The 26,537-nt window shown below is 36.9% G+C and overlaps 1 protein-coding gene across 1 annotated transcript; it reads left to right on the forward strand.

The window, feature by feature from the left end:
* Nucleotides 1-22,214: 22,214 nt before the first annotated feature.
* LOC112801588 (cytochrome P450 78A5) lies at nucleotides 22,215-24,401 on the forward strand. Its single transcript, XM_025844402.2, has 2 exons — nucleotides 22,215-23,295; nucleotides 23,674-24,401. The coding sequence occupies exons 1-2, from the start codon at nucleotides 22,333-22,335 to the stop codon at nucleotides 24,283-24,285; spliced, it is 1,575 nt and encodes a 524-aa protein (XP_025700187.1). The 5' UTR covers nucleotides 22,215-22,332; the 3' UTR covers nucleotides 24,286-24,401.
* The last annotated feature ends 2,136 nt before the right edge of the window (nucleotides 24,402-26,537 follow it).

Genomic DNA, 26,537 nt, shown 5'->3' on the forward strand with positions numbered 1-26,537 from the left:
CTGAAATTCTTAAAGTACTGTTTAATGCTCTTTGAATATCTCAAAATCATTTTCTGCTTGCCTAACTAATCCTATCAAACGCTATTGTTGCTTGATCCATCAATCCTCGTGGGATCGACCCTTACTCACGTAAGGTATTACTTGGTACGACCCGGTGCACTTGCCGGTTAGTTTGTGGGTTATAAAATACCGCACCACTAGGCATGGCCGAATGGCCAGCCTCCTAAACGTACAACATATGATCAGAAGATCTGAAAATGATCCCCCCCGATATATCCTCCTCTAAATACAATAGTAAAAAGTTCTATTTATAATGAATTAGTAACCTAGGGTTTACAGAAATAAGTAAATGATGCAGAAATCCACTTTCGAGGCCCACTTGGTGTGTGCTTGGGCTGAGCATTGAAGCTTTCATGTGCATAGGCTTTTCTTGGAGTTAAACGCCAGCTCTGGTGCTAGTTTGGGTGTTTAACTCTAGCTTTTATGCCAGTTCTGGCGTTTAACGCCAGAAAAGGGTAAAAAGTTGGCGTTTAAACGCTAGTTTGCGTTATCAAAACTCGGGTAAAGTATGGACTATTATATATTGCTGGAAAGCCCAAGGTGTCTACTTTCCAACGCACTTGAAAGTGCACCAATTAAGCTTCTGTAGCTCTAGAAAATCCATTTCGAGTGCAGGGAGGTCAGAATCCAACAGCATCTGCAGTCCTTTTTCAGCCTCTGAATCAGACTTTTGCTCAGGTCCCTCAATTTCAGCCAGAAAATACCTAAAATCATAGAAAAACACACAAACTCATAGTAAAGTCCAGAATTGTGAATTTTTAATAAAAACTAATAAAAATATAATAAAAAGTAATTAAAACATACTAAAAACTACCTAAAAACAATGCTAAAAAGCGTATAAATTATCCGCTCGTCACTCATTTGACTAAAAAAGTATTCATAAGCATAGAAAAAGAGACGTTCCCCCTGAGTCAAGGAAGGAAAACTAACCTTCTCCTCAGGGTCAGGCGACACCAATTCGTACTTCTTCTCTTCATTCCTATCACTACAAATTCTATGGAATCTCCTAAGCCTTACACAGTACTTGGGGTCAGCCTCTGTAACACAAATTAGGACTATAGAGTCCAACCAATCAGACATGCCATCAGGGATCTTGGTAGATATCTCAACAATATTTTTTCGGGAAGACATACGTCAAACTATACCTACAGCAAAGGAAGATAACATGGGTCACTACTAAGCAACTCGGACAAAATCAAAAAGAGAAGGAACAACCAATAAACACAGAGGCGGGACAACAAAAAGGGCACCCCAGGATCTACGAAAGCAAAAAGAATACTTAGTAAAAACCAGGGCACCCTTTGGAGGCAGCAATAAGGCAAGAACTCAAAAAAGGAATTTGACGCAACAATCCGTGCCCTAAACCAGCCCTAACTCTTTCAAACAAAAAATACAAGGAGTTTAATCATTTTCTGGTGAGATCTCTCCATACAAGCAGCAAAGACCATGATTATCACAGACCACGCAGAGAACCATCATCAAGAAAGTTTCAATCTTTTCCTACCAAAAGCTCAACCAAAAGTACCAGCATTCCCTCATACATTTCCTAACATGATCAAAACCCTCATACATTTTCCATCACGCTTAATAGTAGAACAAGCGGTCTGAAAGTCCCTAAGGTGCTTGATAGGCTCTTGAGTAGGTAAGCCATGAAATTTGGGCATCAAGTTGAGTAGTGAAGACTTTATTTCGAAATCCACAGCCACTGCTGGATGGTGTGCCTGGAATGGTTGTAGTGTAAAATTAGGGGCACCTTCCTCCTGGATAGTGACTCTCCTTGGCGCTGTCATGTCGCCTGCACGTAAATCAACTGGATCAGTAGAAAGGGAGCTTGTTTCTCCTTTAAATGATGTTTCAGGTTTGTCCTTAGAGAGGACTTGCCGACGCCGAGCTTGCCTTATATGTGAAAGAGTTCTTTCAATCTCAGGATCAAATACTGGCAAGCTTGGATCAGGAAGTGAACGTGTCATTTAACGAAAGAAACGTATAGCTCATAGTGACAAAATAAAAAGAAAAAATTGCAATAAAATAAATACCAATCAATAAATTAGCACACTGTTGCAACTCCCCAGCAACGGCGCCAAAAATTGACAAGGCATAAACTGGCAAGTTAAGAAATTACTAATAGAAATACGTTGCAAGTACAGTCCTTAACCAGCCGAAAATCCGCTTATCAATTTAAAAAGGGTTGTCACAAAGATTAAAATTAAAATATAGGGAGTATGAATCCCAGGTCGTCTCCCAACGAGTTGCAGAGAGATGTGCTATTTTATCAATCAAGTGTTTTCAAAAATGGTTGAGTTGATAAACAGGAAATTAAAATAGAGAATTTAATTAATTCTAAATAAAAGCCTTGACTGGGAGTAGATTAGTTGGAAGCCCTATTCTTGTTGAAGTACTCTCAAGATTAATTGATAATTGAAGGTTGCTCTGTTTAGTTACCCCTTACTAGGTAAGGGAGAGTCAAACACGATGGAATGCTGTTTCTGTTCACAAGTCCCAATCCGCTCATTGAAAAGGATTAGTGTCTGTGAATAGAGGGCATTCCAACAATGAACCCAATTATAATTATCCTTTCAAGCATCCAAACTCAATGGTTCCTTTCAATCAACTCCCCATCAAGTTAGAGAACTACTCGCTCATTGTGAATGTAGAACTCATAACATATAAAAAGGAATTAAAGGAAGACATGATAAATAAAAGATGAAAAGGGATTAAATACAAATATTATTCTCTATTAATAACTTGTGAAAACAATCCAATGTCAACTCTAGAGAGAATAATGATATGGAAGAATAAGTAAAAAGTAAATAGCAAAGTATAATGACTAGTACCGGAGGTGGCCTCTTTTCAAAAGCTAAAAAGCAAAATCTTCCAAAAATCCTAATTATGAATGTCAAGTGATAAAAACCTAGGGGAGGAGCCAACTCAGATCTAAAACTAAAAATTATGTGGAATGAATTATTGTCCTCTGTTTCTGCATGTTCCCTGGCTCTAGTCTGTGTTTCTGGGCCGAAAACTGGGTTGAAATCCGGCCCAAAAACTCTGCCAGCGACTTCTGAAATTCTGCAGATCGCACACGTCACGCAGTCGCGTCATTCATGCGGACGCGTCATTCAGCATTTTGCTTTTCCCACGCGGGCGCGTCATCCATGCCTCCGCGTCACTTATGCTTTTCCGATCCGCGCGGTCGCGTGAGCCATGCGGCCGCATCACTGCGATTTCCTCTCTTTCGCGCAGTCGCGTGAGCTATGCGGCCGCGTCACTTCTCGCTGGTCATCTCCTTAATTTCTTGTACTCCTTCCATTTTTGCAAACTTCCTTTCCAATCTCCAATTCATTCATGCCCTATAAATCCTGAAACACTTAACACACAGATCACGGCATTGAATGGGATAAAGGAGAATTAAAATACCTAATTAAAAGTCTCTAGGAAGTAAGTTTTCAATCATGTAATAATTTTAGGAAGGAAATATAAATGCATGCTAATTATATGAATAAGTGGGTAAAGATCATGATAGAACCACACAATTAAACACATTATAAACCATAAAATAGTTGTTTATCAACCTCCCCACACTTAAACATTAGCATGTTCTCATGCTTAGTTGAAGGAGATAAAATAAATTAGTAGGAACATGTAAAAACTCATGTAATACAATGCAACCTATATATGTGAATGCAACTATATGATTCTTGTCCACTTGATCAAGAATAAATAAGCTCTTCAAAACAATTACAAATCAAGCTCCACTAATTCAATTCTCATACAGTAAGAATAGATAAAAATACAAGAAGGTAGCTCATGAATGCAGGGAACATAGAATTTTAAGCATTGAACCCTCACTGATGATGTATGTATATTCTAATCTCTCCAGTGTATAGGGTAATCACTCTATCCTTCTCTAATCATGCTCCCTAAATTTTGTTCTTTTCCTAATCAATCAACAACATTTAATATACCAATGCAACATCATGAGGTCTTTTCAAGGTTGTAACGAGGCCAAGGTAAGGGTAAGGATACATATATGGTTAAGTGAGCTTATAAATTGAATCATTAATTAACTTAAACTCTAACATAACCTATATATTTTATATAACTATGGAGTTCGTACCTAGCTACCCAGAATTTTCTTTCACAATCTAGACTCATGTATCAACTGTTTATTTTAATTCTATCATACATGCATTGACCTTTGAATTCTTAACTCAACATTGGGGTAATTTTGTCCCCTTATTTATTTATTGAATATTTTTTTTAAACATAGCTTATCAATGCACATGGATTTTTTATTTTCATAGTTTCACATTAGTAGGTGTCCAAATTCCATTATATTATCATGACATATCCCCTTATTATCTTTTGTTCCCATAATTTCCCATACTTAATTAGCACACACAATTCTATCTTAAGCTAACCAAAGATTCAAATTGGGGTATATAATTGTTTTTTTGCTTAAGGCTAGTAATGTGGTAGATTATAGAACAAATGGGATTTAGAGGCTCAAAATGGCTAACAAAGGTAATTGAAAGGGTAGGCTTAATTTGGATAAGTGAGCTAAATAATTAATGGCCTCAATCATATGCAGCATATAAATATATTAAACATTGGACATATAGGATGGAACAAAATATAGGTTACAATCATAGAGAAGTAAACACACAAGAATAAAACAAATATGGTTAAATAATGTAACCATGCATAAAGTCTCAATTCTCACAGGTTGTGTGTTCTTTAGCTTTAAAAATCATGTTCCAAATACAGCTTCAAGCAAATTTAACATAAAAGTTTTAATTAAAATTAGTGAAATTTTGTTCCAAAGATAGAGTTTTAGAAGAAACTTATTGTCTTTTCAATCAAGTAGAACATGCATGCAACTAATCTATTACTATATAATTTATCCTATTCTACAAAAGAAAGAAAAACTAACTAAATATCCTAATTTATTGGTGTTTAGGGAAGAAAAATTACCTCCAGAAGTCAGGTACTGACCGACCTCCCCACACTTAAGGATTTGCACCGTCCTCGGTGCCATCTGTCAGGAGCAGTGGTGGGCTGGTGGCAGTGTCTCCACAGTCGAGACCGTCGTGGCTCCTTGTGCTGGTGAAAGAAGTGGAGTCCGGAGTGCCTGGATCATCATCGGGTCTGTGATTGCCTGTAAGTAGCTCCTTGAGGTGTTTGAAACGGCGGTGGTTGCGGCACTCTCGGAGCTTTGCTATCTTTTCTTGTTGGTCCAATCGCTTCAGTATTTGGTGCAGCAGCTGACTAGTAGATGGTGGAAGAGCTACAGCATCCTCTGTGGACTGGATGGTAGTGGCAAGTTGTGGCCTGAGATATCGACCGTTAGGGACATACTGATCATCCCGTGGAAGAATGGCTTTGGTGTCTCCAGCTCTGTAGGATACGCCGGCTGCTGAGATAAGATCAGAGACCAAGGCGGGGAAAGGTAGGTTGCCTGTGATCTGCACATGTTCCATAGCATTCCGGATATGTCTTGGTAAATTAAGAGGCTAGTCTGTGAGGATGCACCATAGTAGAACGACCATGTCTGCGGTGAAGGAGGACTCATGAGTACTCGGAAAGACGTAATGGGACATAATCTGTGCCCATATGTGAGCCTCTAAGATAAGTCCGGAAGCCGAGATTCCCTTAGGACGGGAATGATGGTATCCGAAGATCCATTTGCTGCCAGGTTGAGCGATAACTCTGAGAACAGCGTCCCAGTCAAAGGTGTATGCCTGGCGCTTGATTGCGACTTTCTGAAAGGCGTCCAATCCTTCTGGAGTAGGTGGAAGATCTAAGGCTCGCTGAATGACTTCTTCTGTAATAGGGACTTGCTTCTGACGTATATAGACAGACTACAGGGTTGGCAGGTGGAAGTTGGAGTAGAACTCAACTACCCAAGAAAGATTGACCTGTCGTGGCTGTCTTTGTAAAAATCCCTAGTGTCTTTGTGCAATTTGCGACTCAACAAAGGCGGCAATACGAGGCGGAAGGATGAGAAGGTGTTCGTTGTTATAATTCCGAGCTGCCAGAATAGGAAACATCTGCTCACAGTAGCGATTCGAAAATCGTGCAGTGTCCTTTGCTGGGAAAGCTCTCTCCTTTTCATCAACCTTTATGATCCTTTTAATTATTTTTGTTGAGGGTTTGACTACAGTTGAAGAAGGTTCTGCCACTAATGCTCTTTTTGTTCCTTTTCTTGCTGTGGGTTTGGGGGTAGCTTTCTCTTTGCCTTTCTTAGTGGCCATTCTGAAAAAGGGAAGAGAAAGTAAATTAAATTTAAAGAGATAAAGCAAGGAAGAGGGTTGAGTGAGTGATAGTCAATGCACGGTAAAGATGAATGAAGGGAACACATGGTCATGACAACATGTGAAAAGTTCATCAAAGGGAATAAAATAAGTGCATTAGAGGGTAAGTAGATGCAAGATGTTTATTGGCATGCCGGCAAGGGCATGAGTAGCATAGATCAAGCATCACTTCGTAACAAACTATCACGTTTATATTGACAATTAAATTCACTTAAAATAATAATAAAGGGAATTTGTGAAAAGCAGGCATTAAATAGAAGAATAGAATAATGTAGAAAAGTGCATGATGCCATATGGGCTTTTTCACAAACACATAGCATGCATGGTAACTAAGGTATGGAAAGTATTAGATTAAACATGCAAGCAACCCTAAAAGAAATATATAATTGTCAAACAATATTTTTAACAATTCACAAGAAAAACAATGACCCAAATAAATTCCAACACCAATTAAAAGAAAGAAGAAAAGAAAAGGGGAAGAAAATATGGATAGTGAAAGTAATAGGAAAAGAGAAGAAAAGAAAATAACATATAAAATTAAGAAGAATAATAGAAAAGTAAGGGGAGAAGAAGAAAAGGAAACCTTGTTAATGGGGGGGGAGAGAGAGAGAGAGAGAGAGAGAGAGAGAGAGAGAGAGTGTGTGTGTGTGTGTGTGTGAGAAGGAAGAAGGAAGAAGAGAAAATAGGATTTGGAGAAACGAAAGATAAGATAGTTGGCAAATCAGGGGCGCTATGCGGCGCAGGTGACGTGGCCGCGTGGGGCACGCGGTCGCCCGACTTGCGCTTATACTGATTGACGCGGTCGCGTCGGTCACGCGGTCACGTCGGTCACGCGGTCGCGTGACCCGTTTGATGCTACTGGCGCGAGGGTAGCCTCGCACTCGCACAACTCTCTGTTCGAAATATTATTTTTGCCAAGTCTAGGGTCACGCGATCACGTGGGTCAGCGATCACGTGGGTGGTCATTAAAAGGCTATGACATGGACGCGTGAGCCAGCGTCCGCGTGGAAAGAATTGGGCGTTCAGCGCCAAGCCAGCACCACTCTAGCACAACTTTCGGTCGTGCACCCATTTTACGTCGAATTCAAGGGCACGCGGCCGCGTGAGTGACGCGGTCGCGTGGGAGGATTTGTGCCATTAGCACGCCTCCAGCCACGCTCCTACGTGACTCTCTGTTCGTTTCTTAATCTTTCCAAACCACCTGCGACGCGGACGCGTCAATGATGCGGTCGCGTCACGTAATTTTTTTAATTTTTATTTATTTTATTTTATTTTTTTTTAAACATGTAAATGCAGATGCACAAAATGTACTAAGAAATAGAAGAGTTATTGAATATGAAAATAAAAACAAAGAAAGGAACGATCATACCATGGTGGGTTGTCTCCCACCTAGCACTTTGCTTTAACGTCTGTAAGTTGGACGCTCCACTAGCTCAGTCTTCGGCTATGTGGGGATCTTCCAAGAGGAAGATCTCAAGCTCCTTGGTTTTCTTCATCTTCTTGCCATGGTACAGCTTTAAGCGATGTCCATTAACCTTGGTAAGTTTGGAGCTGGAAGGGTGACTTAGGTGATAAACTCCGTACGGTTCGGCTTTCTCTACTCTGTATGGACCTTCCCATCGTGATCTCAACTTGCCTGGCATGAGCCTCAGTCGAGATTTGTAAAGGAGGACTAAATCTCTAGGTTGGAATTCTTTCCTCTTGATGTGCTGATCATGTATAGCCTTCATCTTCTCCTTGTATAGTCTTGAGTTCTCATAAGCTTCTAGGCGAAGGCTTTCCAGTTCTTGCAGTTGTAATTTCCGTTCAGCTCCGGCTTTCTCAATTCCCATGTTGCACTCCTTTACTGCCCAAAAAGCTTTGTGCTCTACTTCAACTGGAAGATGACAAGCTTTTCCATAAACTAAGCAAAAAGGGCTCATCCCAAATGGGTGTCTTGTACGCTGTTCTGTATGCCCAGAGTGTATCTTGTAGCCTGGTGCTCCAGTCTCTTCTATGAGGTTTGACTATCTTCTGCAAAATACGCTTTATCTCTCTGTTTGACACCTCGCCTTGCCCATTAGTCTGAGGATGGTAGGCAGTTGCAACTTTATGAATGATCCCATGCTTCTTCAGTAAACCTGTTAGTCTCCTATTACATAAATGGGTGCCCTGATCGCTCACGATTGCTCGTGGTGATCCAAAGCGACAAATAATGTGGTTTCTCACAAAGGAAACAACAGTGTTAGCATCATCGGTACGGGTAGGAATGGCTTCCACCCATTTGGAAACATAATCTACAGCTAACAGTATATAGAGGTGGCCATTAGAATTTGGAAATGGACCCATGAAGTCAATGCCCCGAACATCAAAAATTTCACAATAAAGCATAATTTGTTGAGGCATTTCATCCTTCTGGGATATATTACCAAATTTTTGGCATGGGAAACAAGATTTACAAAATTCAGCAGCGTCTTTAAAAAGAGTAGGCCACTAGAATCCACAGTCTAAGATTTTTCTAGCTGTTCTTTGAGGGCAAAAATGTCCTCCACTCTCAGATGAGTGACAGGCCTCTAAAATGGACTGGAATTCTGATTGAGGCACACATCTTCTAATTACCTGGTCAGCACCACATCTCTATAAATATGTGTCATCCCATATATAATATTTAGACTCACTTTTTAGCTTGTCTCTTTGATGCTTAGTAAAGTTTGGAGGAAAAGTGCGGCTAACTAGATAATTAGCTACAGGTGCATACCAAGGGATTACCTCAGATACTGCTTGTAGGTTATCAAATGGAAAATTATCATCTATAGGAGTGGAGTCATCTTGAATGTGCTCAAGGCGACTCAAGTGGTCTGCCACGAGATTCTGGTTACCACTCCTATCTTTTATTTCTAAATCAAATTCTTGTAGTAGCAGTATCCAACGTATAAGCCTTGGTTTGGATTCCTTTTTAGCTAATAAATACTTTAGAGCTGCGTGGTCTGAATACAGTACTACTTTCGTACCAAGTAAATAGGCTCGGAATTTATCCAGAGCAAAAACAATAGCAAGAAGCTCTTTTTCAGTAGTAGTGTAATTAGATTGAGCGGCGTCTAAAGTTTTAGACGCATAAGCAATAACGAAAGGATCCTTACCTTCACGCTGAGCCAGCGCCGCTCCTACTGCATAGTTGGAAGCATCGTACATGATTTCAAATGGCTGACTCCAGTCCGATCCTCTCACAATTGGAGCTTGAGTCAGGGCGGTTTTTAGCTTATCAAACGCTTGTTTACAATCCTCACTGAACTCGAATTCAATATCCTTCTGTAGTAATCTAGATAGGGAAAGTGCTACCTTACTAAAGTCCTTGATGAATCTTCAGTAAAAACCTGCATGTCCAAGGAACGAACGGACTTTCCTCACAGAAGAGGGGTAAGGTAAACCAGAAATAACATCCACCTTTGCTGGATCTACAGAAATGCCAGTATTAGATACAACATGTCCCAGCATAATACCTTGTTTAACCATAAAATGACATTTTTCGAAATTCAATACAAGGTTTGTACTGACACATCTATCTAATACTCTAGATAGACTATCCAAGCAAAGGCTAAAAGAATCACCATAAACGCTGAAATCGTCCATAAAAACTTCCATACAGTCCTCGATAAGATCAGAGAAAAGACTCATCATGCACCTTTGGAAAGTAGCTGGTGCATTGCACAAGCCAAAATGCATTCTCTTGTAAGCATAGGTCCCAAAAGGACAGGTAAAAGTAGTCTTTTCTTGATCCTCAGGAGCTATATGAATCTGGAAATATCCTGTATGACCATCTAAAAAGCAATAATGTAATTTACCTGACAGGCGATCCAGCATTTGATCAATGAATGGAAGAGGATAGTGAACCTTACGAGTGGCTTGATTGAGACGCCTGTAATCAATGCAGACCCTCCAGGCGTTCTGAACTCTGGTAGCTATGAGCTCTCCATGCTCATTCTTTACTGTAGTGACTCCAGACTTCTTGGGTACCACTTGTACTGGGCTCACCCATTCACTGTCTGAAATGTGGTAGATAATATCTGCCTCTAGTAGTCTGGTCACTTCCTTCTTGACAACCTCTAAGATAGTGGGGTTCAGTCTTCTTTGGGGTTGACGAACAGGTCTCGCTCCTTCTTCTAAAAAGATTATGTGCTCACGAACGTGAGGGTTGATACCTACTATGTCTGCTAAACTCCACCCAATTGCTTTCTTGTGCCTCCTTAGCACCCTAAGTAATTGCTCTTCCTGTTGAGAAGTGAGGTCCTGTGTAATGATAACTGGAAACTTCTGCTTATCTTCAAGGTAAGCATATTTGAGGTGTGGAGGGAGAGGTTTCAACTCTGACTTCTGTTCATGGTCAAGCTCTGAATTATCTGGAGCTGGTGGCAGTGGTAGAGTACTTTCATTGTCCTCTGGGAATGTCCCCACACTTGGACCTTGTCCTATGTACTTCTCTTCAAACTCCTCTAGGTGAACTTCAGCTACGGTTTTATCTATGATGTCACACTGGAGGATAGAGTGATCTTCTGGAGGGTATTTCATAACTCCATTCAGATTGAAGCTTACTACTCGGCCGTCTATTTCAAAAGAGTATGTTCCTGAGAAAGCATCTAATTTGAACTTCGAGGTCTTCAAGAAAGGTCTTCTGAGTAGGATTGATGATGGCTTCTCTGAGTCATGTTGGGGCATCTCCAGGATGTAAAAATCAATGGGAAAAGTGAGACCTTTAATGCCCACTAATACATCTTCAGCAACTCCAGCCAGTGTAATAATACTTTTATCTGCTAACACAAAACGAGCTACCGACCTTTTTAAGGGAGGGAGCCTCAAAACATCATATACAGATAAGGGCATTATACTAACACATGCTCCTAAATCACACATGCAGTCAGAAAATATCACACCTCCAATGGTACAGTTAACCATGCATGGGCCTGGGTCACTACATTTTTCAGGTATATTTCCCATTAAAGCATATATAGAACTTCCTAAAGGAATAGTTTCTAATTCATTAATTTTGTCTTTATGTATGCACAAATCTTTTAGAAACTTTGTATATTTAGGTACCTGTTGAATGACATCAAAAAGGGGAACAGTTACCTCAACCTTTTTGAATATTTCTACCATTTTGGGATCAGGTTCCAACTGCTTCTTGGGCTTCTTTGCGAGTTGTGGAAATGGAATAGGAATGGCATTTTCTGCAGTGTCTGCCCCCTTTGGTGATTCTTCCTGTGACCTAGTGTCTTCTTCCTCAGCCATGTCCTGTATATCAGTTTCTTCCTCAACATCTTCTGATTCCACTACCTCTTCAGCTGAGGCGTGTTCTGGTGGGTTTGACTCTTCTTGATTCCTCTCTTGCAATGTGGTTCCGGACCTTAGGGTGATGACGTTAATACCACCCTTTGGATTGGGTAATAGTTGAGAGGGGAGTCCACCAGAGCTTGAGGACTGGTTGTTGGAGTTGGTCATTGATCCAATCTGTGAGACAAGGGCTTGCAAAGTAGAAGTCAGACCATTCAGAGTAGCAGTAAAGTTGTTTTCCATGGCCTGTTGTCTCCGATCAATAGATTGTAGTAACTCATCATTAGGAGATGAAGAGGGATAAGTGATCTGAAAGGGCTGCTAAGATGCTTGAGACTGTCTTAGATGAGGTGCTCTGTAGGCTTGATTCTGATTCTGCTGCCTGAAGTTGTTATTGTTATTCCACCTCTGATTTCCATTGTTATCTCTGCCTCATCTGTTGTGATTGTCCCTCCAACCCTAGTTAGAATTATATCTCCAACCTTGGTTAGAGTTATCCTGCCATCATTGGTTATAGCTGCCACCTTGATTGTACCCTTGATTGGGGCGGTCATAGAAGTTATTAATGGCTGCTATAATATGGTCTTCTAGTTGGAGTTGCGGACACTCATCAGTATAATGACTGTAATCTGCATAGATTCTGCATACTCTTTGTGGAACCAACTGCTGGCTGTGCTGTGGTGGAGAAGGCTGAACTTGCTGAGGCTGTTGTTAATTCAGTTGCATCTGCTTCAGCAAGTTAGTCATTTCACATAAGCTCTGAGCTATAGCAGCAGTCTCTTTATTAGTGGATACCTCTGCAATAGCTCTTGATCGACTTTGTTTCTGCCTGTGATTCCTAGTAGATTCAGCTAAGTCGCTGATCAATTGCCATGCTTCTTCCGTAATCTTGTACTTTTTCATAGACCCATTGCTAGCACCATCCAATGTGGTCCTATCTTGAGATCTCATGTCCTGTGTAAAGTAGCTGAACAACACTATCTTGTCAATCATATGGTGGGGACATGCCTCTCGAAGATTATTGAAGCGTTCCAAGTATTCATAAAGAGTTTCAGATTCATCCTGAACGATCATGGACATGTCTTTCCTCAGTTTATCAGCAACCTCAGCTGGGAAGAATTTCTCCAAAAATTCTCTTCTGAGTGTATTCTAGTTGGAAACAATTGTTCCGGGTTGAGTGTAGTACCACACTCTTGCCTTTCCCTCAAGAGAGAATGGGAAGACTTTTAACAGAATGGAGATTTCATCAGTGCCATCACGCTTAACAGTAGAACAAGCGGTCTGAAAGTCCCTAAGGTGCTTGATAGGCTCTTGAGCAGGTAAGCCATGAAACTTGGGCATCAAGTTGAGTAGCGAAGACTTTATTTTGAAATCCACAGCCACTGCTGGATGGTGTGCCTGGAATGGTTGTAGTGTAAAATTAGGGGCACCTTCCTCCTGGATAGTGACTCTCCTTGGCACTGCCATGTCGCCTGCACGTAAATCAATTGGATCAGTAGAGAGGGAGCTTGTTTCTCCCTTAAATGACGTTTCAGGTTTGTCCTCAGAGAGGACTTGCCGACGCCGAGCTTGCCTTATATGTGAAAGAATTCTTTCAATCTCAGGATCAAATACTGGCAAGCTTGGATCAGGAAGTGAACGCGTCATTTAACGAAAGAAACGTACAGCTCATAGTGACAAAATAAAAAGAAAAAATTGCAATAAAATAAATACCAATCAATAAATTAGCGCACTGTTGCAACTCCCCGGCAACGGTGCCAAAAATTGACGTGGCGGAAACTGGCAAGTTAAGAAATTACTAATAGAAATACGTTGCAAGTACAGTCCTTAACCAGCCGAAAATCCGCTTATCAATTTAAAAAGGGTTGTCACAAAGATTAAAATTAAAATACTGGGAGTATGAATCCCAGGTCATCTCCCAACGAGTTGCAGAGAGATGTGCTATTTTATCAATCATTTGTTTTCAAAAATGGTTGAGTTGATAAACAGGAAATTAAAATAGAGAATTTAATTAATTCTAAATAAAAGCCTTGACTGGGAGTAAATTAGTTGGAAGCCCTATTCTTGTTGAAGTACTCTCAAGATTAATTGATAATTGAAGGTTGCTCTGTTTAGTTACCCCTTACTAGGTAAGGGAGAGTCAAACACGTTGGAATGCTGTTTCTGTTCACAAGTCCCAATCCGCTCATTGAAAAGGATTAGTGTCGGTGAATAGAGGGCATTCCAACAATGAACCCAATTATAATTATCCTTTCAAGCATCCCAACTCAATGGTTCCTTTCTATCAACTCCCCATCAAGTTAGGGAACTACTCGCTCATTGTGAATGTAGAACTCATAACATATAAAAAGGAATTAAAGGAAGACATGATAAATAAAAGATGAAAAGGGATTAAATAAAAATATCATTCTCTATTAATAACTTGTGAAAACAATCCAATGTCAACTCTAGAGAGAATAATGATATGGAAGAATAAGTAAAAAGTAAATAGCAAAGTATAATGACTAGTACCGGAGGTGGCCTCTTCTCAAAAGCTAAAAAGCAAAATCTTCCAAAAATCTTAATTATGAATGTCAAGTGATAAAAACCTAGGGGAGGAGCCAACTCAGATCTAAAACTAAAAAGTATGTGGAATGAATTCTTCTCCTCTGTTTCTGCATGTTCCCGGGCTCTAGTCTGTGTTTCTGGGCCAAAAAATAGGTTGAAATCTGGCCCAGAAACTCTGCCAGCGACTTCTGAAATTCTGCAGATCGCGCACACCACGCGGTCGCGTCATTCATGCGGACGCGTCATTCGGCATTTTGCTTTTCCCACGCGGGCGCATCGTCCATGCCTCCGCATCACTTATGCTTTTCCGATCCGCGCGGTCGCGTGAGCCATGCGGCCGCGTCACTACGATTTCCTCTTTTTCGCGCGGTCGCGTGAGCTATGCAGTCGCGTCACTTCTCGCTGGTCATCTCCTTAATTTCTTGTATTCCTTCCATTTTTGCAAACTTCCTTTCCAATCTCCAATTCATTCATGCCCTATAAAGCCTGAAACACTTAACATACAGATCACGGCATCGAATGGGATAAAGGAGAATTAAAATACCTAATTAAAAGTCTCTAGGAAGTAAGTTTTCAATCATGTAATATATCTAGGAAAGAAATATAAATGCATGCTAATTATATGAATAAGTGGGTAAAGATCATGATAAAACCACACAATTAAACACATTATAAACCATAAAATAGTGGTTTATCAAGAAGCTCCCCCTCCTCTCTAGAACTAGGGTTTCGTAGTTTAATTTCTTTGTAATTTCTACTTTTGATTCTTGTTTTCATCTAGTTTCTTCTACATTTCTTTGTTCTCTTGTCTTAATTTCCTTAGTTTATCTTCTTAATTTCCCTATTTTGTCATTTTTATGTTTATGCACACTCTTGTTATTTTAATTTATATTTAATGCAATTTATGTTTTCATGTTTTTATTGTTTAATTGAGTTGTTATTATGCTTTCCTTGCTTTTGGTAGCCGTAGATTTTATTATTTCTTGTTATTTTATCATGCTTTCTTTTCATGCCCACCAAGTGTTTGATAAAATGCTTAGTTGGATTTTTGCCTAGTTTTTCACACTCTTGGTTGGAAAATTGGGTGATTGGGTGAAATTGAGTTGTGGATGTCCATTCCATATTGTGTTAGGATTGTTAGTTGGTTTGGTTTCGACTAACTCTAATCCTCCCATTAATAGTGTTAGCTAGGACTTGTGGATTGAGATCAATTATGCCATTTTGACTAATTCTCGATGTTGGGACTGACAAATTGGGATTGATTCTACACAATTACCATGTTTGTGGTCCATAACTAGGATATGAATCCTAATTTTTCCAATTCTTGCCAAGAGTCCTTTTTAGTATTTAAATTCCATTTTTATTGCTTTAATTGCCTTCCTTTTAATTACTTGCATGCATCTTTATTTTATTGTCATTTACATTCCTTGCCATTTTAATTTCTTGCCTCTTACAATTAAACTTCCATTTCCCCATAGCCAATAAATGAACATTTCATTGCAACTCCTAGGGAGACGACCCGGGAGTCTAAATACTTTCGGTTATTGTGTTTTGATTGTGACAATTTTAGAGAATTAAAATTTGATTGAGAATTATTTGTTGATTTAGACTATACCTGCAACGAAGAAATTTTATTTTGTAAAAATCTAGATCAATAATAAATTCCTAGGGAAGAACGACCCGATGTTTGATTACTCTCAGTTTAATTGTTTGAATTTGAATACTAAACTTTGATGTTTGAATTGAAAGCTTACGAGTATCCAAAAATTCAAGAACAAATTTGAAATAGAGGCTAGGAAGTTCTAGCCAACCCTGTAACTGAAGTTAGAGTTCTAAAGGTCAGAGAGTTCTTTGCAAATCTGTGGATGACGAACAAACACAAGAATGAGCATCCCGAGTTTAAGACTTAATGCACCATGGTCCGAGGGAAGACTCTACAATTTGAAATGGGAAAAGTGAGAGAGATACTTCAGCTGCCCCCATCTAAAGATAACTCTCACTCTTATAATAGGAGAGTCAAAGACATATGCCTCCCCGGACCACAATGGAGAAAGCATGCCAAGGGCCAGCCATACCAGCTGAGAAGGAATGATCTCAAGCCAGTTGCTAGAGGATGCCTGGGGTTTATTCAACGCTCCATCCTCACCACTAGTAACCGGTCTGAGGTCACTGTGAGGCGAGCTGTAATGATCCACTGCATTATGCTTGGTAATGAGGTGGAAATTCATCAAGTGATCTCTTTGGAGATATACAGTATCGCAGCAAAGACCTCAACTCTCTCTAGACTAGATTTTCTCTCATTTGATCTCCCGCTTATGTGAGGTGGCCAAGGTCCAGATTGATAGAGATATACTTATTGTAGTGGATAGCCCAATCACTAAGAAGAGTATAGAGTACACTCAGGAACTTGGGCAAGCACCACCTCAGAAGCCAGCTCTCCTTCCTTAGAGGAAGCAGCTTGAGCTACCTCCAAGGCAACACCTCCCTCCGCGCGAGTACTGGACTCAGTTGGTAGTATCCATTGGACAGCTAATATCCACTATGGATCAGCTGAAAGAAGAGCACAAGAGCCAATCCACCATCCTCCATAAGTTGACAGAGGAGCATAAGAAGCAAGGGCGCGAGTTGGAAGAGCTGAAGCGCCAGAAAGGATCCCCCAGAGAGAGCAGCAGCCACCATGACTGAGGTGGTTGAGTTTCAGTTCACCCTTTTTTTTTATCTTATTTTTATTTTTCAGTAATTCATTCTATTTTTTGTTTTCAATTCTGAGTTGCATGATCACTAGTAGAATTTCCTTGCTTTCGAGTTAAGTTGTTTATTTTAGTACTTTATGTTTATTTTTAGATATCTCATTTATTGCTCACTGAGCTTAAATAAATTTTTAAAAGAAAGGGAATGATAAAATGCGGGAGACTCTAAGTTTTATATTATGGGTTTTCTAGTTACTTTGATGTGGCGGCAGTATTTCTATTTCTGAATGCATGAATTAACTGTGCATATTTGATATTGGAGTTGAGAATATTAGTTCTTGAGGAACAGGAACTTGAAGAAGTATTATTGATTCTCTAAATTGAGAAAAAGATTGATTCTTGAGACAAAATAAACAGAAAAAAGAATTAAAAAGAAAAGAAAAATCAAGAGAAAAAGGTCCAAGGCTTTGAGCATCAATAGTTAGAAGGGTCAAAACTGATCTAAAGCTCAAAAGAGTGATTTTTCCTAATCATATGCTTGTAGTGTGAAAGTGTCAAGTGACCCTTGAGACTGAATACTTAAATTCGTGACCTATTGCTGTTACAGAGTATGCCTAAGCCTTTGAGCACCACTATCTGGGAAAAAAAGAAAGGAAAATCAGAACTCAAGGAGTTTCCCAATTAAGTGCTTGTGGTGTTCCTGTTTCAAGTTAAGCTTGAAAGCAAAACACTTAGAGTCACAGCTAGGCTCAACGTACAAAGCACCAAAGAAAAGAAGAGATGTGTTCAAGAATCAATTAAAGCCTAAAGAAGAGAATTTATAATATCATCCGAGTTCTAATTCTAAAGGAAACTAACATTTCTGAGCTTCAGTGAGATGCCGAAACTATTCAGAATTAGAATGTCATTAGCCCCATTCAGTAACTAGATCTGAGCTTAAATTACAACTCAAACTCTTAAGCATTTTCTCTTCTTGGTCCTATATTCTTTTGGTTGCTTGAGGACAAGCAACAATTTAAGTTTGGTGTTGTAATGCGTGAGTATCTTATACCCTTTTTCTCATCATTTTCCAGTTGTTTTTAGTTAAATTTTATTTGGTTTTACTTGATTTTAGTGCAAAAATCCCCTTTGGATGCTACTTTGAGTTGTTTTGGTGTTTTTATGGTTTTAGGTGAAATTCGGAGCAATTTGACGGAGTTTGGAGCTAAAAAGGAAAAAGCTGGCAGTTGGCGTTTAGCGCCAGCAAGGGACATCAGTGTGTGCAATTTTGCTCCCCTTAGGGCGTTAAATGCCCAAAGTGGCGTTTAACGCCAGCAGCTGACTGAATTCACTCTCTTCTGTATTCGGATCTTGGCCTTTTTGCACATTTTTAACACCCTATTTTCTCTGTTGTAGAACCTATGCACAATTACTCAAGAGGGGGGGTGAATTGAGTATTGCAACAACAATGAATCTTTTTGCGAAATTTAAAGACAATATACAAAAGTGTTATTGTACTAGTATTTTTCCAAGAGGTTAACTCAATTGCTAAGCATTTATAAGGAGCTTTTACTTTCCAATAGACACCAACTCAAATAAATTGATCAAGCTTTTCACCAATCGGATTTAAGCTACTCCTTAAGTACTTACGAAGCTACTTTTCGATCACAATTTATTTGCTCAAAGGTAAAAGACAATAATATTGAAGAGATGAGTTTGGAGAGATGCAAACGCTATTTAGAGTGGTTCGGCACAATCCTTGTCCTACGTCCACTTTCTTTCTCAATCGCAGTTGAGAAGTTCCAATATTGCCAAGCTTCAAGGTGCTCGCGCAAAACCTTTTACAATCCGAGTCCTTAGTTTCTAACACCTCACGGTATATGATCACCACTTGTATACTAACCCACTCCACTTAGAGATACCTTCTCTAAGATTTGCCTTGAGTACTTAGTATACCTCTTTGGTATCCTCACCGACTATAGTGTTTATAACTCTTGACTCAACCTTGGAGATCACACTCCAATTTACAAGGTGTACAAGAAAACAATTCTCAGAGAATTGTTGAGATGAAATGAGTACTCTCTAGAAGAGTGTATGATTACAAGTTTAGCACTATTGAACCAATTGATATTGCTCTCTCAAATTGTGTATTATAACACCTTAAAAAAGTGTAGAATGAAAGAATATGAACAAGATAGTTTTCAAAAATTCAAGTCCGTGAAATAAGGCTTCAATCCATCTATTTATAGATTCCCCAAACCTTAGAAATGTTGGGGAATTAATGGGATGGAGCCTTTATGTCAAAACTAGCCGTTTTTTATGTTTTTGAATTATTTGCATCGATGCATAACACTTTGCATCGATGCAAATGTGTCTTTGACGCTGAAATTTGAATTTTCAGCTAGGTTGCATCGATGCAAACATCTTTGCATCGATGCAACAAGTCGTTGCATGCTTTGCATCGATGCAAGATGAGTGTGCATCGATGCAAACCTTAAAGAATGGCTTAAAATCACTTCAAAATACTTAGGATTGATCTCAAACTTGTTGGAGTCAATTCCTATGCTTTTTGTACCTTTGAAAACAAGTTTTAAACCATTTGGCTAGCATCGAATTGCAAGATGTGCATCAAAACATTTTGTGAGTGTGTGTTGAGAGATTTAGCAATTGGTTCTTAACAAGAAGTTACCTAAGTCCTAAGACACTATACTTGTCTTCAAATGTTGTGGACTTGAGTTTCTTGTTGTTGTTGTGTTGCTTTCAACTCTTCATTCCTCAACGTTGAATGTTGGTTGATCTTTCAACATGCTTGTTCATTCAAGTTGTTTGTTGGTTTGTCTTTCATGTCGTTTGTTGGTTTGTCATTCATCAAAACCTACGAATACAAACTTCGCATACAAGCAACATGATTTACATCTGTAAGTCATGAGCAACTAAACCTTCTTGGTTAAGGATAGGAGCTCTATTTATTTCTATGCATTAAGATTATTATTCTTCTATTTTAATTAATGTGTTGATTAAATTCTAAGGATTATTTTTGTTCTTAATCTTATGAACTCTGTGGAATGAGAGTATGACTTTTTTTTACATGAATTCTTGTGATTCTTGAGAGAGTTATCTCGCTTGAACTACAACTTGAAAATAACTTCCTCTTAAATTGCTAATTACAGGAATTGATTGGGATATGTGATATAAAATCCTGTTAGTTTTGGGTAATTAGGGTTTTGGGCCATAAACTAGTTTTTGAACTTAACCCTCTAATCGGAATTAAGTAACCACGAGTGGCGGTTAATGAAGGTTAGAGGAGGCTAAATCACTAAGAGATTAGGGTTTATACATTTACAGTTTGCCATGGAATGAATCATGTATTGTTAAAATTGTTAGTAAGAACTTTTAATCCAGAAAAGTAAATAATGATGATACTAATATAATGATGAACGAATAACTCAATCATGAAATAGATCAATATAAGAATTCAAAATAAAATAAACTTATATTAATAATCAAGGTTGCGAGAATTGAACCAGTCAATGAACCGGTGAGACAACTAGTTTATTGGTTTAATGATTCGACCGGAGTTAACTAGAATTCAACCGATTTAATTAAATATTTAAATTCAATAATTTTTAGATAAAAAATTTTAATATAAAAATAATTTTAGAGAGATAAACACAAAAGATATATTAAAATGCTCAATAAAAAGTTAAAAACACTAATAGGAATAATAATGCATTTATAGTAAATTGTCCCTCTATTATTTAGATGCAAATGGTATCAATCAAAATTAAAAAAAATCCTCTAAACTACATTCTCAATGATTACCTAATTCTATAATAAAACCAGAAGCACTAACACTAAATATATTAACATACTCAATAAAAAGTTAAAAACACTAATAAAAATAATACATTCATAGTAATTAACACAAGGTGCCTCAGTGGCTCTTGACGTCATTTGTTGCTACCCTGCTGCTAGTTCTGTTGACGCCACTCAATCCTTGCTCTTCAGCCACTCTCTACGATCACTACCGTGAGTTTAGGCTTCTTTTTTAAGAACAAATTACTATCACACACAAAATAGCATGCGCAAATTCTCCAAAACTGAGATAAAAAAATGCAAGAACAAATTACTATCACACACAAAAAATAGCATGCGCAAATTCTCCAAAACTGAGATAAAAAAAAATGCAATAACACCGCTAACATTATATCCAATCTCATTTTCGTTCCCGTACTCAGTAAATGAGCTATGCGGCACAGCAAGGCCATCTTTCTTTCTCCTAGAGGAATCTCTTCCTTGTCCTTTTCGCTACATGTCAACATTTCTCTATCTCTATAAATTAATATACCATATAATTTACCTTAATATATTTATTAAACTAATATATTTTAAAAATACTATTAATAAATATTAACGTGTATTGAAAAAGGAAACTATTTAAATAAAAATATTAAAAATATTTTTTTAAAGATATTTTTTAATAATTAAAATTTTAACACATATAACAGATTAAACTGTATTATTTTTATTAAAATTATACTAAAAAAATAGTCTAATAAAAAAATTAATAAATTAAATTTTAAATTATTTTAAATTAATAAATTTTTTTATAAAAAATAACTACAATATTTTTATTATAAAAATAATCAAAATATTTTTATTATATATATTTTAAAAATGATTAAAATATTTTTATTTTTATTTATAGAAAATGACTAAAATATATATATATATATTTTAAAAATTTTAAATTTTAATTCTATAATAATAAAAAAAGAACTAAAATTTAAAATTTTTAAAATTAATATTTAAAATAAAAATATTTTAATTTGTTTTTTATAATAGTAATATTATAATTATTTTTTATAAAAAATATTAATTTAAATTAATTTAAGATTTGATTCACCATTTTTTTAAATTAATTTAACTAATGTAATTTTAATAAAAATAACATAATTTAATGAATATATATTAAATTTTAATTATTAAAAATATTTTAAAAAACATATTAAACGTTTTTATATAAATAATTTATAAAAAAATATTAAAATAGGAGTCCATTAATGTCTTGTTTTATCTCTTCCGTAATCATTTGGGAACAGCAATAGGCTCAGCTACTGCTACTCGATCTCTGTTCCCGAAATCCAAAATGGATTCTCAGGGCCACGGTTCAAATACAGCCTTCCATTTTCCCTTTTTTGGTTCTTTATCATAGTATTATATTCCATTTAACCATGGTTAATAATCCAAAAACTTTTAACCACTCCCACTCACCACTTCTATATAACGGGTAACTGCCTTCCAGCACTCTTCGTCTTCTGCGTAACATTACCTTCATTTTCTCTTCCTTTCTCAAGGAAAAACCATTTGTTACATTCCCTCGAGTCACAACTTTTTTCAACCAGAAAACAAATTTGAGAAAAAACCAGTATCAAAAAATAATGTCGCTGGATTTTAAACTTCTTTTCTTCCCCAACCTTGTTCAGCAACCTATCTCAACTCTCCATGCTGCTCTTGCTGTGCTCTTCGTGGTCACTTGTTTCTTTTGGCTTTCTCCCGGCGGGCTTGCATGGGCCTTGGCAAAGTCCGTTGGTGGGACAGTTATTCCTGGCCCGTCGGGCCTACCTCTACTTGGTCTCCTTCGTGTCTTCATGGGGGAGACACCGCACCGTGTCCTTGCTAAGTTGGCCCAGACCTTTCGGGCCAATAAGCTCATGGGCTTTTCAGTGGGCTTAACCCGGTTCGTCATCTCAAGCGACCCGGCAACTGCTAAAGAGATTCTGGGAAGCCCAGATTTTGCAGACAGGCCCGTAAAAGAGTCGGCTTATGAGCTCCTCTTTCATAGGGCAATGGGGTTCGCACCGTACGGAGAATACTGGAGGAACCTGAGGAGGATCTCGTCGACCCACTTGTTCTGTCAAAAGAGGCTCACGGGCTTCGAAGGGTTCAGGAGATCAGTTGGCTTGAACATGGTGAAAGATTTCAAGTCCATGATGGGAGAGAAGGGACACGTTGAGGTGAAAAAGGTGCTTCATTTCGGGTCCTTGAACAATGTAATGATGATGGTGTTTGGGAAGTGCTATGAATTTTTGAATGGTGATGATGGTAATGGTGTTATGCTTGAAGAGCTTGTTAGTGAAGGGTATGAGTTGTTGGGTGTTTTTAACTGGAATGACCATTTTCCTGTTCTCGGGTGGATGGACCTTCAGGCTGTGAGGAGAAGGTGTAGGTGTTTGGCTTCAAAGGTGAATGTGTTTGTTGGGAAGATTATAGAGGATCATAGGGTGAAGAGGATTTCCGGTGAGTATGTTGCTGGTGAAACCGTTGGAGACTTCGTTGATGTCTTGCTTGATTTGGAGAAAGAGAACAAGCTCACTGATTCTGATATGATTGCTGTTCTTTGGGTAATCTTTCTTCTAGATCTTTTCTTTCTCGATGATATCCTTCTTATTAATTACTTTGCTAGTTATTGACCTATTGTTCAAAAAATTAGTAAAGTATTAACTTTTTGTTACATGTTTAATACATTGAAATTTTAATGTTTTATTTTTTAATAAAAATACGTTTTTTAGAGTTTTAAAAAACATAGAGAATATTTTCTATGAATATCTTTGTAGTGTGTAACATTGTTATTTTGTTGGTACTTCATTATGATATTTGTATAGGATTTCTAGTTATAGGTTCTCAAGGTTAAAAATGAATTTATTGGATGTAATATCTTTTTTGACCGTATGTGTTATGTTTAACATTGTTGCTTCATTGGTATTTGATGTTCTTTATAGGAAATGATTTTCAGAGGAACGGACACAGTGGCCATCTTACTGGAATGGGTACTTGCAAGAATGGTTCTTCATCCAGATATGCAAGCCAAGGCACAAGGCGAGATTGATGAAGTGGTTGGGTCAAGGCCGGTTTTGGATATTGACATACCCAACCTGCCTTACCTACAGTGCATTGTGAAGGAGGCCCTAAGGTTACACCCACCGGGGCCACTTCTTTCATGGGCCCGTCTTGCCATACGCGATGTCTTCATTGGGGACAAGCTCGTACCGGCTGGAACCACAGCGATGGTTAACATGTGGGCCATAACGCACAATGAAGATGTGTGGCCGGAACCTGACGTATTCAAGCCGGAGAGATTTATGGAAATGGAAAGAGATGTGAATATAATCGGCTGTGATCTTAGGCTTGCTCCTTTTGGTGCTGGGAGAAGGGTGTGCCCAGGAAAGTCCATGGGCCTGGCCACCGTTCACCTCTGGTTTGCTCAGCTTCTCCAGGGCTTTCAGTGGGTCCCGTGTGAGGAAAAGCCTGTGGACTTGTCTGAGTGCCTCAAGCTTTCAATGGAAATGAAGTCGCCCCTTATTTGCAAAGCTGTTCCTAGGGTTGTTGCTTGATAAAGAGTGATTAGTTGAGACATGACTTTTGTGTGTCTGTCCCGGGGACAATATGGTACTTTTAAGTTATAATGAACTTTTGGTCTATTTTAATTTGCTAAGTTTAAGTAAGTAGGGTTTAATTAGGAAGAGCCCTTTTAAGAATCTAGCTAATGTTTCAATTTTAAGCTAATCTTAGATGCACTTGAGTTTTTGGCATGAAGTCTTAGGTTTAGGGAAACGTTTAATCTCTCTTTAAGGTAAGCCAGAGAGAAAAAGGAGAACGAGGTATCTTAAGCTAATACTTTCAAGTTTGGACTATGTTTGCATGAAGCTTGAAATATGCATGTTAATGTAGATACTAGTAAGCTACTTCTATTAAATCTATGTGATTTTACTTTAATATATACTCCTCCTGTATTCGGTTGTATAAATTGGTATTTTTATTGCGATTGTGTAGTTAATGAGTGTTTGACGAGTAGGACGAATTTGGTTTAGTGTTTCTTTTGAATGCTACGAAATTATTATAGGTAGATTTTATTTTAATGATTTTTTAATATTTTTAATAAAAATTTAATAGTAAAAATAAAAATATTAAAGATATTTTTTTAATTTATAATTTATATTTTTTTAAAAGATATTTTTTATTTTAAAAATATATTTCTAATATAATAAATAAATAAAAAATATTTTTATAAAATATTTTTACATAAGATCTTTAAATAAAAAATTATTTTTATATTTTTAAAAAATCTTACTCGAACAAACTTTTGGAGTATATAAGTTTCAAATTTCTTGAACGTATTAATTTTTTATTTGATTTTTTTTTCTATAAACAAATGTGATTCAATAAAAACATCTTTAGTTTTTGTCGTTGGAGCAGCATTAATGAAAAAAGTTTATTTCATTTCTTTCAATTTTAAAAAATTTTTCATCCATGCTTCATGTATGACATTTTCAATGAATTCCTAATATTTTTCTCCATCAAGAATTCTCTCAAGATAAATATTTTTGTGTTAAGAATCATTTTTAGTGGTTTCCTTCAAGATTTGATTTTTTACTTATTGTTATTATATTTGTCATGTTCATGTGATGAATGTTTTTTCCTTTTCATTTTATAGTATTTTTTTAATACTTTCTCATGTATGTTTGATATTTTCTTATGAAATCTTTTACCTTTTTCTGTTCTTGTGAATTTTTCTTTATCTTTTACGACTCTTTGACGCATGTTATTCCTTTTTTATGGAGCTTTTTTTTATGTTTTTTGTTTATGTCGTTGTGAGTTCTTGTGCATTATGTTTTTTATTATTATTTTTATAATATAAATGATTAATTCCATGAAAAAAGATTAGATTAAATTAAAAAACTAATTATAAATGTTATATTAGAGTCATAAGTAATAAAAAATGAAAAGCAAAAATTTGTTAAAATGTGGCCAGTACTTAGCCAACAAAATAAAAATGAGTGATTCTTTACCATTAGATGAAATCTCACGCTATTAAATACATTATTGATGGCTACAACTCACAAAATCTACCGGCTCTTAGCATTTCTCAAAAAAATTATAACAAAAAATACTGAAAAAGGAGTATTGTATTTTATAATTTAATTTAATAATTCATTTATTAGTGTTTTATAATTTAATTTAATAACTCATCTATATTTACATGTTATTAAACTATTCGTTTATTCAAATGTTATTTTTAGTTTTGATATCTTATATATTTTTCATTTTTTATACGTTAATTTTAATTTAATAATTGAATATTAATTGTTATTATAAATTTACTGAATAATTTTTTTTAAATATATAAAATAAATAATATGATAATATAAATTATTTGATTTCATAATTAATTTAATAAATTTTTTTTAAAAAATGATTTTAAATATTACAATTCAAATAATATTTATTTTATTCTAATTTATTTTGATATAAAATATAAATAAATATAAATCACATTAATACTAATTTATTTTTAATTAAACTAAGTTTATAAAATCAATTTGACACATTAAATGCCCTGCAAATTGGACCAAGCAGATTTGAAGGCAGGAAAACAGCTCCAGCCTAAATACTTGTCATATTAATATACTTTTGGGTGAGTATGAGTAATAATATCAATGGAAAATAACATTCTTTTTTTTCTGATGTTTAAACGACAATTTTATTTTCTTTACTTATAAAATCGACGATGTTATATTAGATAGTCAAATTCAGGCATGTTGGTAATCCAAAAAATAATAAGTTACATCACTTAATGTGTTACGCT

The sequence above is a fragment of the Arachis hypogaea genome, chromosome 5, assembly GCF_003086295.3.
Source record: "Arachis hypogaea cultivar Tifrunner chromosome 5, arahy.Tifrunner.gnm2.J5K5, whole genome shotgun sequence".
In the NCBI taxonomy this organism is placed as follows: domain Eukaryota; kingdom Viridiplantae; phylum Streptophyta; class Magnoliopsida; order Fabales; family Fabaceae; genus Arachis; species Arachis hypogaea.